Raw genomic sequence first — 14,084 nt, forward strand, 5'->3', positions numbered from 1 at the left:
AACAAAACCCAAACCAAACCAAGAGACATCTGCTGCACTGACGCTGTTCAGTACCTCTGATTTCCTCACGCAAAACTAGGTAGAGCTAGGACAGTGTAGACAACTTAAGAAAACTAGACTCTAAGTAATTTTGCAAGATAATACAATGCTGTATGAAAGTGTTACACTTTCTAAACAGTTGAACAGGCACTCCTGAAGCAAAGAGTGCAACTGTGAAAGTTCTCACTCTTGTGTGCAGGGATACAAAATGTGTACTGCTCCCCACAGTTCAGATACAGACCTCTTCCATAATTACTGATACGATCTTTCCATTCCACGCTGCCTTGAAAAACTATCTCAATGTGTGTAATCCCAAGCATTCATTCCCTAAGAAGGCACTGGTGTCTTTGAAAGGAAGAAATATTTATACCCCAAAAATATCAAAAATGCTATTTGAAAATATGGTACCTTCTACTTCTAATTGTTTTACAGTTCAAATTGTAAGGTGTGCTCTTTTTTTGTTCAAGAATTTTAAAAGCAACTAATTTAAATATGCAAAATTATCTTGAGTTGTTCATACGTGAACTTAAAAGCCATGCAACACAGGAAAATTAAGTAATTATGCCTCCAAGTTATTTACTGCAATTAAGCTCATTTATCATATGCAAATTAGTGCAAACTGGTCTCATTAGTTACTAAATTACTCAATATGAGCTGAACAATGTAGCACTCCAGTTTGTAATGAAAAATCCCTGTAGAGGCAAGCAGTATCAATTAAGCTAATTTGCATATGCAAATATATTCACTAACTTTCCCTTTTCTCTATATTTAGTTCTTACATTTCCTGATCATTCTTGATTATATGAAGAATGTGGGGTTGCTGACCCTTTTCCACACCTTCTCAAAAGCAATGGATTTACAGAAAAAAAATTAAAGGCCCTGAAAAAAAAAAATAAATCTTGTTGCTAATTCTTACAACCAGTTTCAGCCAAATTTTTAATAGCAGGTACCAGAAATAACATTCTTGGCTGGATTTAATAAACAAATATAAAATACATATAAAGAAAGTTAAAACTGAAGGAGTCTTTACTGAAGTATATCCTCATTGTAACACCACTTTTGAGAAGAAGAACGTAGAAGACAACACAGCACCCGATTTGGTAAATAAAGATGTATTGTATAATATAATGAACATATTGATTATTACCTATTTTTCCTCTTCTGTTACAAGCATTTCTCCTCTTCATGATTTAGGTGCTATTACTTGGAAAGCACATGACTTTTTGCCCTGATGTGAAGATTCTGTGCATTCATGTTTTATGGATAGGGTCTTCTGCTTCAAGCCTACCATGGGAATTTCTTCAGCACGATATACAGAAATCAGTTTGGGCTTTGAAAGTTTTTGATAGGACTGACTGGGGCTACTTGGTTGTAAGCTCAAGATGTAAAATATCACAAGGTGCACCTCCCTTTCTGTTTTTATAACATCACTTTTTTAAAAGATGCTGCATTATGCTTCTTATCTGTCTGTCAAACTCTGAAGTATTAAAATATTAGAACGATTAGAGAGGCTCCTTAATTTCTGAGTGTCATGGGTTGGGATGAGTCTGCTGTTGATATTCAATACCAAGCTGCCCTCATACCATCTTAAAAATCAAATTGCTGGCTGAACAAAGTATCATGGGGCTTGAAGTTCATATTACAACATGAGAGGCTTCCTGTTGTGGTTGCTGGTTTTGGGGTGTTGGTCCTTTCCACTGTATGCTTGGGTGGGTGGAAGCATTTTATCGCTGGTTTCTGCTGCTGATGCTTCTGCATTTTGCTGCTCTTTTCTGCACATAGGTGAAGGTAATTGTGCAGTGTATCATTTCCACTAAAACTCTTTTTCTCAACTCTTTATCTTAACCCAGAGTTGCTTTTTTTTAGTGTGTGTGTGTTACTTTCCCTCCTGTCTGTGTGAGGAGGAGAGGGGGGCTTTTTGAGAGTAGGCTGTGTTAACCCAGGACCCTGAGCTTACACTTAACCTAGTCTTCAAAATATTAATAGCAAAAAGGATAAAACAAACTATCACTTCAACTTCCTTAAACTTAAGAATCAAACACAGGTCTTCCCAAGGTAGAATCAAGGTTTTTTACTTCACTTGCAAACAATACTGCTTTGAAAACAATTTCTGGGAGCACAGAAGTAAATGAGAACTCTTAAAACTGTATTCCACAGTGCAATCTGATTGCTGTTTTAAACATAACGTTGTCTTCTGGAAATTATCTTTCTGCCTCTAAGATCACAGGGCAATACTTTGGAGTTCATTCAGACCTGATAGAAGCGATGCATTTGAATGCATGACCTAGACTTTGCTTCCAAGTGTTGATTACTTTGCTAAAATAAGACAAGATTTTAATGTATCATGATAAACTTGACATCATTATTAATTCATTTTGTCCTTTATCCATCATCAACAGTCTATCCTCTTTTAAATGTCAGGGTGGAACTTTCTATTATCAATTGAGAGATTAATGGGAGTAATTTGCTAAAAGCACCACCCTCTCTGAAAAGGCCACACCTCAACAGATATTCAATATGATGCTGATGGTAATTTTGACTGAAAATCCACAGGTCCAAGTTCTCTATATTTTTTTTTACCCCACTCTTACTATGATAAAAGTTAACAGCCTGCAACCACCTTAATTTATCACATGTAAGTACGAAAGGTAAAAAAAGCAAAAGGGAATCTAGATAAAGAAGTAACAAAATTACTGATTTTGTTTTGAATGTGAAGTGAATTAAAAACTCAAATGTCAAGTAGTTTGCAAAGAGGCCATCCTAGGCTCTGGTTTTTAATGTCATTCCAAAAGAGTCATGTCCAATACCTAAGGAATGTATATAATTTTTATATATATATACATATATAAAATAAATACATCTAAATTTTATATATATATATAAATAATGTGGGTATAACATAAACCCAATGAGCTTTTATCTAGCTATTTGCTATAATCCATGTGCAACAAACATGCCTTTAGGGGATATAGTGTAAATGCTTACACATGCAAAACAACATACTGACCAATAACAAAACCTGAAATATTACAAAACTGCTATTTCTTAAATTTTTTCTCCACTTACAAGTTGGCAGAACTGTGCTTCTGCACAATATCCAGACAGGGTACTATACATTCCAGTTTGGGTATATTTGATACAGTAACTGTAACATATATATTTGCTTTCAGAAAAAAAAAATCTTCTTCTAGACCTCTGCCAAGAGAGCACCACTAAGTAAATCACTTCATTCACAATTTTTGTTATAAAGAGAAATTCTTTCCACTTGTTAATTTCATGTTTTCCTAAAATTACCTTTGTTTCTAGTCTGTATTTAGTTACTAGAGAGCTGAAAAAATCTCATGTTATCCATAGTGCTTTTGAAGTCCACAGATGTGTTAGTACAAAGAGATAGCTCTTAATCATTTCAAATTATGTGGAATATTTTCCATTATAATATCTTAATTTACCTCTTTTGCACCTCTCAAAAGATAATACACCAAGCAATAGAGTTCCATCAAGAAGCTATGTACATTGCCAAATAAGAGCAGTTATTCAGTGCCACACTTGGTCTATGGAGGTTCTCCTGCCCCTCTACTCTGTGCTGGTAAGACCACACCTGGAATACTGTGTCCAGTTTCAGCCTCCCCAATTCAAGACACACAGGGATCTGTGTGGCTTTTATTTCCCTAATGCTGGGATTTTGCCCTGCTGACAAATCACTGATATCACATGTTGTTCTTAAATGCTTTTGCTCCACATCTGATTACTGCAACCTAGGAAAACTGCAGTAACCCTGACCTAAAAAAGACCAACAACTCTGCTTCCATCAGGTCATCTTTTGTGAATGTAGTCTTCCTGGAGTTCAAGTGTGACTGAATTCTTTGACAAATACCAAATTAGTTTTTAACTCATAGCTGAGGAAGCCTAAGAGGCATGCTGCTATTCATTCTCTTCTCTGTGCAGATTGTTGTCCATTTGTTATATGTGATTGTGATGACTGGGATATCAGGGAGGAGAGCACTGCTCATAAACCAAAGGGGGAGGGGGAAATCCCTGAAATATACACGACACAAGGCAAATCCAATCACCCCCACAAAATATTGGTTTGTGCACGCATACATTCACAAACACACACATACACAGAGGTATTCTACAAGCAAATGCCTACTGCACAGTCCTAAGCAATATTTTGATTCAACTAAGTAACACTTGCCCTCCATTTCATTAACATTCTTCCAAACGTGGGCTTTCTAAAAATAAGGAAATATAAGCTTAAAAATCAAAACAAACCCAAAACAACCACCAACAAACCCAAAATCTCATTAATGTAAGCGCTGACAAGAATACCGCTCCAATTATTGGCAGAAATACGACTAGCAGGTGTACTTTGATTTTTCTTGGACAAAGCCATTTCATTTTTACCTGCAAAATGTGACTTCCCAAATGCGATTCAAATACTTCAATGGCAAGGGCACTGGGACTCCTCCTGCGCTGGGCACCTATAACTGAATGAAAAACAGTTATGTTGCAAGGTCTGCACGTTCATTTCTCACACACCCCACACACCCCAACCATTTGACAGTAGTTATTTTAAATGAGTTTTGCATTTTACACGCCAACTTAAATTTCAGATGTGTCTTGCACATAGGAAATAAAGTTGGTATGTCATTTTTGGTGGTTCAAATCTGAAAGAGAAAAGGATAATTTAAACCCAAAAAGAAATCTATTTAAATGTCTAAGAACTCTGAAGAGAAATAATTTCTTCCAATACATCCAAGTCCCTGTAGAAGGGATTTTTCTGTATGTGGTGATGACAGCACGCAGAACTTAATGAAAAACACTCTTGAGAAAGAGTAAATGTTTTGAAATGTGGGGGTAAGAACTAAAGATCACTCAGGAACTAAGGAGGTATAAAAGATTTATCTGAGCATGTTATTTATCTTACTTGAAACTGAAATGAAGTAAAGAGAGCATTAAAAAGTCAGCATTTGTAAACACATCTGAAATATCAAAGTTATTGCTAAACAGAGGCAACAGATATCTGTGTTAAGTTGCTGGAATAGGTACTTGAAAATTCAGCTTCTAAATAATATAGTTTAGAAATACAAAGCAATTATTAATACAGTTATGTTTCAAAGGCAGCAATGACTACAGAAAAGGCTGAGAAATCATACAACAAACATTCTGTTCAAACTCTCTACGACAGGAGCACAAAGCCAGCAATCCACTCTGAGTAAAACCAAACATCAGTTCATACTACCAGGTGAGTTTTCTTCTTAAGTCTAGGCTTTATTTGCCACATAACCAGAGAAAGCTAAAGCGCTGAGGGACAGGGCTTTAGGAACCTTCCCTTCTTTTCCTGTCTTAATGACACAGCCAAACATATCCATAGCAGAGAGAAAAGGTGAAGTCCATTCTGCACCCTGTATGCATGCACAAAAACATTTACATACAAAGACCCTGATGGTCTATTCTAATGCCCCTGGAACCATCACAGTCCTAGTTTACCTTTACATGTTCTCTTTACAATGCACAGTAAGAGCAACAAAATACCAAGCATCCACTAAAATAAGCAGAATGGATGACTGCCATTACTGAACAGGCTAATTTAACACCAGTGAAAACAAAATACACAGCAACAATCTCTCAGTCTTCTATGATACTGGTTGTCAAGCATGACATCAGTATGAAAAGATAAATGCCTAGTAATGATAGTCATATTGACCTAAAAATGTAGTATCATTCTTTATTGATGCTTCATGCAATTTCCTTACAGGAAATTCTAAGCTATTTATACTGGGCAAACAGGTGGCTTCACAGCCAATAGCTAATAGATTCAGGCAATAGCTCATAAATACTAATGGTGACTGCTGGAAAGCCTGCATCTTGTAAGTCTTCCTCTTTTCTCTGAAGACAGTTAAAGATGCTAACAATTTAAAAGTCTCCTTCAAAACTGCTTTACACTGCAACTCAAACTGGTAATAGACCAACTTGGGTTTTTTTAACTTCAGTCAGTACACTGACTAACCAGACACATCAGCATATAATTCTTTTGCAAGTTTTAGCTATTTAGTCTTTTAGGTATTTAGTCTTTTTCTCAGTCTTAGTATACTTTTTTCTCTATCAGCCTTCCAATTACAAATCATTTTGCTTTTAAACAATTTTGCTTCTTTTTGCATTTTCTCATCTTTTCTGTAACTAAAGATGAGGAAAAGACAGAGGTACTTAACACCTTCTTTGCCTCAATTTTTAATAGCTAGATAGGTTGTCTTCCAGATAACTGGCCTTCTGAGCTGGCAGATGGAGTCAGGGAGCAGTATAGCTCCCCTGTAATCCAGGAGGAAGTAGTTAGAGACCTCCTCAGCCGCTTGGATCCCCACAAGTCCATGGGACCAGACGGGATCCATCCTAGGGTGCTGAGAGGGCTGGCAGATAAGCTGGCTGGGCTGCTCTCCATCATTTTTCAGCAGTCCTGGCTCACCTCTCCCTGGCTGGTCCCAGATGTCTGGAAGCTGGCCAACATGATACCCATCAACAAGAAAGGCCAGTTGTATGAGCCAGGGAATTACAGGCCTGTCAGCCTGACCTCAGTGCCATGGTACCATGGCACCATGGCACCAAGTACCTCATCCACTCTCTTCCTAAACACTTCCAGTGATGGTGACTTGACCACCTCCCTGGGCAGCCCATTCCAATGGCCAATCACTCTTTCTGGGAAGAACTTCCTAACATCCAGCCTAAACTTCCCCTGGTGCAGCTTGAGACTGTGTCCTCTTGTTCTGGTGCTGGTTGCCTGGGAGATGAGACCAACCCCCCATTGCCCTAACTATCATTCTTCACATTTGGAGGAATGAGACAAGAATACTGAGATAAATCTAGAATTAGGTAAACTTGTTTTATTTGATCTTCTGATTCCATACTTGAGCTTTCAAGATTTCTGGATACCTAGCTACATCAGAATAAATATACAATTTTGTGCACACAAATGTATATCACATTGATAACCTTTCAAAAACATGGCAATTTTGCAGTCTAATCACAGAACCTCTTATTTGTACTGAATGGATTCTTGACATAACAACAGATAAAAGAAAGACAGTTGGATTAAGAAGATGGCCCTCATGTTATTTTGATTTCAAAACATAAACTATACATATATGGCTTCTATCCCACAAGCCACAGCCAGCCACCTCTAAATCTCTCACCCTGTGGATGAAGCCATAAGCAGCCATAGCTCAGCTCCTCAGAGAAATCTTGGAAAGCAACTGATTTAGGATTTCTATCATGTCTATAAATCAAAGTAGCTCAACAAAACTCACAGACCTAAAAATGTGCATGTGAATCCTTTAAAAAGAAAAAAAAGTGTGGATTTTGTTTTAAATGAAAGCTCTTGACAGTAACAAACTACTGCATGCATGAAAGAAATTTCTTCCTTGGAGTAGCAGAAGTAGGGGAAATGAAGATGTGGAGAAGGCTGAAGTATGTGGAGAAGGCTGGAACAGGAGTCACAAAGGAAATAAGCTCCAAACCCAGGTTACATCCTTCCAGGCTTCTCCTCTTTTAGTGGTATGAACAAACATCTCTAAACAGGCTTTTCTCACATGTGGTCATATTTTGTACTGTCTGCATTTACTCGATAAAGGTTAAGGTTTGAATACACAATTTTTGTGGTTAATAAAAAAAGCTGACAAAACCAATATTTGTATTAACTACTGACAGTTAACAGTGACAAGAAGACAGGCAGACTCTTTTCACATATGCACTTGGTAGTGCTGGAGCAGAGGAATCTGTGCATCAAAATCTTTTACTTCCCATAGGATTGGACTATGACTTTTACTATCCAGCCTGACACACCTATTCCTGGCATAAGAATATACCATTACAAGCCAAGAAGGAAAAAAAAATCTAACTACTCACTAATTCCTCTTAAGCTTTCCTCCCCCAATGACTAATCTGGCTATGCACAAGGTGAAGGAAGAACCACACCCCTTTCAGTGTCTCGGGGGCAGTCTATACGTGCTTAATGTAATCTCAAGAGTATTCACAATTGTGTTAGGAAGCTCTGGAAAAGAAATTTGTAGACTATCTAAGACTTATGTGCATTCTGGAGGATTTCCTCTTAAACTCACTTCTAGATTACTGGAGCACAGAATTAACCAAGACTGAGGTTCACTGTGACTTTCTACTAGTAAAGACAGAGTTTTAGTTAAATGGAAGCAGAATGCATTGATTACTAGGAGTAAAAGCAGATCTTACCAGCACAGTAGTAAGTTCCCTCCAAAATACATTTGTGAGACAAAAGCATTGGTTTTGTGGAAAGTTTGGTAAAATTCAGACCAAAATTCTGTTGCTTTTTTTTAACAGCTTGAAAACTAGCTTTAAAAGCTATACTGAAGTTTCTCATCAATCCCCCCCCAAATTATTATACACTTACAAATACTTTTTTTCTAAATTAGTCTCAAAATCCTTATTTTTATTCTTGTATTGAATTTTGCTGACTTTTCTTGTATTTAAAATAGAATAGAATTAGAATAGAATTAACCAGGTTGGAAAAGACCTTTCTGGTCTAAAGACCTTTCGCCCCGCTTGGAAGCAGAGGTGGATATAGGGCCATCCTGCTACACTCTTTTAGGTAATCTCCTGTCTGAAGAGTTATAAAATACAACCCATTTTCATGTGTTTTTGTTTTGTTTTTTTAATTTATCCTGAAAACCTCTAATTATGACTGACCATAAAGTCAGAAATCAGTTGGCAAAGCCTGAGCAGATCTACAGAAATGTGAAAGCTTATAAACACCTCACCAAACCCCACCCCCCTCCATTACCCATCGTGTTCACAAAATTGTGTGAAGCTAAGTACATAGAACTTTCACAAAGGGTTGGCTAATATTTCCTCCTGTAGGTATTGATAAAATGCATGATTATTTTATAGGAGAGACCATAAGAAGTAGAGCTGTCTGAATCATCTCAGATGACTATGTGCAAAGCAGTTCACAGCATGTGTGTGGCTGTAACCTTACAAGTATATTCCAAAGTTTAACATTTTATTAAGGTAGAAGAAAGTAATCACAGTACAATTTAGAATACATTTGCCTGGGTGTAAAATAAATTCTACAAGGAAATGTATCTTTTGTTATTTCTAGGAACATCCCCGAGTGCTTATGGAAAGAACAATGCAGGTGAATGTAATAATCAAGGTGGTTTTACAGGAAGAGGGGAGCTGACATAGTAAAATCTTAGAGCATTCCTGTAAGTAATTTGGAAATGCTTAAAAGCTGTGTCTTAGAAAAGACAGGGACACTGACTGAGGGGCTAAACTGAACAGCAGATGAAATGGCAGGGAAGGACAAAGTGTAACAGCCACATTAGGCTCAGAAAGACAGATCAATATTTATGTATGCTAATATTCACAGAAGTTGTTTGGGGTTTTTTTGGTTGTTGTTTTGGTTTGGGGTTTTTTGTTGGTTTTGTTTTAAACAAATCTTCTACTTCCTGATTAATATCTTGTGAAGTACAAGGTGTTTTTTTCCATTAATTTTTCTTTGCTAGCCCATTTATGACTGATTCTAAGTTTTGACAGAAATCTCCAGCAAGACTGAACTCCTCTCCCTAATCCTGTTGAGGACATAAGGTACAGCTCATATGTATTCAAGTTCTTGATCTGAAGTGACATGAATGACAGTCAACCAGCATGATGTAAGCAGAGATGTTGCCCTCTCTTTTGGGAAGGGTATCCAAAGTAATTAAATGATGTCACCAGTCTACCTCACCAGAAGACATCATATGATCCAAACTTTAGTTCTCTTATCCACCTTCACAGATGGGAAGGAGAAATAAATCTCAGATGGAATTGCAGCATATGTGGAAAGGTATTTTATCTTGGTTTAGTAAAGCTATGGGAATCGTTAACACTGTGCCATTACCAACTAAGTACCACAGCAATAAAGTATCAGAACAAATTTGTCACAAAGGACTACATGTAAGATGCATAATGCAATAGATGATAATCAACTTGCAAAGCTAACAATGGTATTTCAAATCTAGTTTTTTGTGTACACAAATGCCTATTATAGTAGATGTCCATCTTCTGGTCAGTGGTATAGAGCATGTATTCATTACTGGGGAATCCATGGCAGAGAAAGTATGTCAAAACTTCCACAGAATAAGTAAGTAGTTATCAAGAATATACTGGCTAATTAAAGAAAAAGTTATGCAACACAATGAAAAGTCTGTTTTATTATTTACAGTGGTTCACCCTTGATGCTTCATCAAAAGCTGTAGGTTTTTAAAGAAATTGTAGTAAAATTTGCTTTCAAATGCAAGTTCCTTAACAGTCGTAAACTTTCTTTGATTTAGTACCTTAGTATCAATCAAAATGTCAGAAAAGCAGAAAGTGTTATATTACTTGTTAATTGGATTGGAACCAATGGATCTGAAGATAGAGATTCTATCTAAGAATCTAGAGATTCTCAAAAACAGAACCAAAGGTAATGGAAAAAATAAACTAGGTAAGTGGCTGTCTTAGTGTAAGTTTTTGTCTATTCCATGAGCTTGTGCCTCTTCCTTTTCCAATTATTTTCATCTGGTTTATAGGTCTGCTCCTTCCCACAGGATCTGTTCTTTGGGGGTTGGGGGTAGGGTGGGTGGGTCTTCTTTTTTGAACTCCTTAAAATGGAAAACCCCAAGACTGAAAGTTAAACACTTTAAAAGTAAGTACATTTGAGATGTTGGTGTTCTCTACTTGATAACTCACACTTCTTAATTAGCACTTACTTGTACAATTTAAGAATTTGCTTCAGAGATTTTTCACTGTGAAGGATGAAGTCTTTGCTGTGCAAGAGTTTTCAGTCATCTAAGCAAAGAGTTCTCCATCTGTGGCTGGGGGAGGGAGCACTGGCCTTTCTCCCACACTGTAGTAGTTACTATAGGAACTATTGTGCGTCCTTCAAAAGGGCTACAGACAGGGTGATTAAAATTCTTCATGGGAGAACCCCCACTCTTCTCCTTGACAATGAAATTCTTCAGGGAGAGGGCTAAGCCTCCAGTTCAAGAATGGCAGCACCTGAGGGAGTGATGTGGCAGAGAGAAATCACCACTGCTTTAAACTGAAGCACAAGAAGAAAATACAAGGGCCCGCACTCCTGCATTCATTTTCTTCCCCTCCCGTGAAATACAGGAGCATTGGCCTAAACTCCTGAGAAACAGGATAAGGTGCTTCACACAGCTTCCACCACGTACAGATAATGTAGAAAGTAAAGACCACACAATTTCCATTAAAATCAATAGCAGGAGGTCCAAAATAGATACATTGCCCATAAGGCAATTAAAGGTAAATATTAATGCTCACTCTAGCCATCAGCTTCTCTGTAGGGCAGCAAAACACACTGACATAGAGGGGAGGGACCATCGTTTCTGATACAACTGAGTTAAAGCTACCTCCCAGACTCAAACTCACTTTATACTGGTTGTTTTATAAATATTTGCAAAGTGGCTTTTTGGCCCTGAAAAATCTATAAGAAGGAAGAATTTATACAGAATTTAAGGATAACAGTTGTGACCCAACTAAAGATTGCTCATTTAAATTGCATTATCACAGACAGATATAATGAGAAGCAGATAACTCCACCTATTCTTCAAGCATATGCCAGTACTATTAGATGGCAGCAGTCCTACAGAGAGAGAAACCAGCTTTTCATTTCAGTCCAGAAAGGATGAGTCATAAATAAGGGGTAATATGAAAAGAAGCAGAAAAAATGTGTAAGAAACTGTGAAAAATTAGATGGGATAGCTGAGAAAGTGCTGGTGGAGACAGCTGCAAGTAAAAGATGCTTTATTTATTACTGTAGCTCTAACAAAATTGGCTTCAATAATTAAAGTGAGATAGGAGCTTCCCAGGAAATCAAATTGTTGCAAAGAGATGGGGGGGGGGGAGGGGGGGGAATAAATCTACAGAAGTATGGAAGAGAAAGAGGCAAAGTTCAGACAGATGTGTAAGCCAAGGGAGAGTGACACACAAAGGTGGGGTAAATTGAGGGCTTATACCCCAAGGAATATAGCAGTGTTTTAGACAAGTGTCCACTCTACAAGACTTGGCCTTACTGATAGACAAATGCATAAATATTGCAAGAGGATGAAAGAATTCTTGAAAATTCAGTTCCCTCCCCCTCAAACGAGTGATGAGTATGGATTACTTATTCAGCTATAACAATAAGATACTTATTGGAGAAATAGCTCTATTATCTTGTTTTTAAAACTACTATTAAAAGTCCTCTGGGAAGAAAACTGCTGTCACCCTTTTCCAGATTCAGTGCTAGAGAAATGGTTTGTGTCACCGATTCTGTTCTCAGGAGGAGGACAGGGTATTAACATCAAGTCAGAACAGTGTTATATAGTGTCAGACTATACTTGCTGGTAAACTAAGAGGCCTACATCTGTTGTCTTGGGTTTTTTTCCAGTTTGATCCCGAAGGTTCATGTTATGACATTTGTAACATCTGTTACAAATGCAGAGGTAAGTCAGGCACAACCTTATTGCTTCCAATCTAATGCCCCATCCATCCACAGGGCTTTCATATGCCACTAGTATGTCAAGGGGACCAAAAGCCATTCGATCTACATGAAGCAGGCTATAATATATTTCTGAACATCAAGAAGGAGAAATCTTACTTTGTTATGTCTCCTTTTTTTTGTTGTTGTTGTCTTAAATCTTGGCAGCGTTATTTCAGAATCTTCTGTGAATAAAATAGGCAAGCTGCTCTTCCTTAGAGCTTGTACAATTGGCTTTTAGTACCTTAGACAGTGGTGTTTTGTAAATGTGCAAGCTGTGATTCACATCCTCCCTTTTGTTACTAACACTGAAACATATCTAGCTTTCCATAGCTGGACCCTCCTATACAAAAGTCTGTTTTCTTGCATAGATCTTTTCCTGCCTTACTTCTCCCTCTATTTTGCTGGGTTCGCTGCATCATTTTATAAACAAACCTAACTTTTTTCCTGTGCTCAGTGGAACAATGCAACTCCTGACAGACCAAACCCACTTATTTCATTTGTGGTAACAAAACAAACCAAAGAAAAATAATAAAGAAAGCAACTAATAAGATGCTTTACAGTAGCATTCTGTGCATCAGCTTCTCATTACTATTGGTGGAGTAACAGATGTAAATTTGAAGATTTAAATACTTAGTTGTTAATGGCTTAAGATACTGTATGCTGTGAGGGCTACGAGCACTCCAAGTGTGATGGTAAGGGGAGGCATTTCACAACTGTGCACAGGAAGCCAACCATTTGCTATGTGGCTACAACCACCCACTGAATTTTCTTGAGGAATACATATAACCTCTTCTGACAGCAAGTTGAATGTAATTTTAGAAACTAACAGCTTTAGATGTTACTGAACTAGGTAATATATTCAGCACTCAGTATCAGACACCAAAAAAAAAAGGACAAATTTTATATTTGATATAGTAATTTAAATTCATAACAAGGGCTAAAGAACATTGCATGGTAGTAGAAGAGAAAGAAAACCCTGCACCTGATGATGTAAGCAGTTGTAGGCTTTGGTCACCTACACTTCTAGTATACTCACTTTTATCCATCATACCATCACAGGCTAAGAACATCGGAAAAGAACTGACCCCCTCATGTCAAGTGAATACTAACAATTCAAAAATACATCAAAGTTTGCCACTGGCAACTGTAAGAGTCACATCCACCACTGGAATACAAAATCTAGCTATGATATGACCAGGCAATTACTGATGAATGCATCGTTATCCTGCCAAAGCAGGCGGCATGCTGAAACAAATCCAAGTGCACCACTATTTTAAATTGTTTCTGGTTCCAAGGTGATTTTAGGGCTTTAGTGCTTTTACAGACTTGGTTTTATGACGGCTGGATGTAGGTGGGGGATTTGTTGTTATGCCATGTGCCTTTCTTCCTTTTTGAGATGCAGTCAGAAAAAAACCAGATACAATGAAGATTCGTAAATGAACTGAGGACTGGGTACAAGTCTGCAATCAATTCACATTTTTTTTGGGGGGGGAAACCACCACAAAAACAAACCCTG

General features: G+C 37.5%; 1 protein-coding gene across 2 annotated transcripts in view; it reads right to left on the reverse strand.

The window, feature by feature from the left end:
* Positions 1 to 14,084, reverse strand: part of NPAS3 (neuronal PAS domain protein 3) — a 664,058-nt gene that overhangs the window by 333,093 nt on the left and 316,881 nt on the right. For both annotated transcript variants that reach the window (XM_009902996.2, XM_054162086.1), the window contains one exon: positions 4,444 to 4,526. In XM_009902996.2, the coding sequence (XP_009901298.2) occupies positions 4,444 to 4,526 (83 nt within the window). The remainder of the gene's footprint in view (positions 1 to 4,443; positions 4,527 to 14,084) is intronic.

The sequence above is a fragment of the Dryobates pubescens genome, chromosome 5 (assembly GCF_014839835.1).
Source record: "Dryobates pubescens isolate bDryPub1 chromosome 5, bDryPub1.pri, whole genome shotgun sequence".
NCBI lineage: Eukaryota > Metazoa > Chordata > Aves > Piciformes > Picidae > Dryobates > Dryobates pubescens.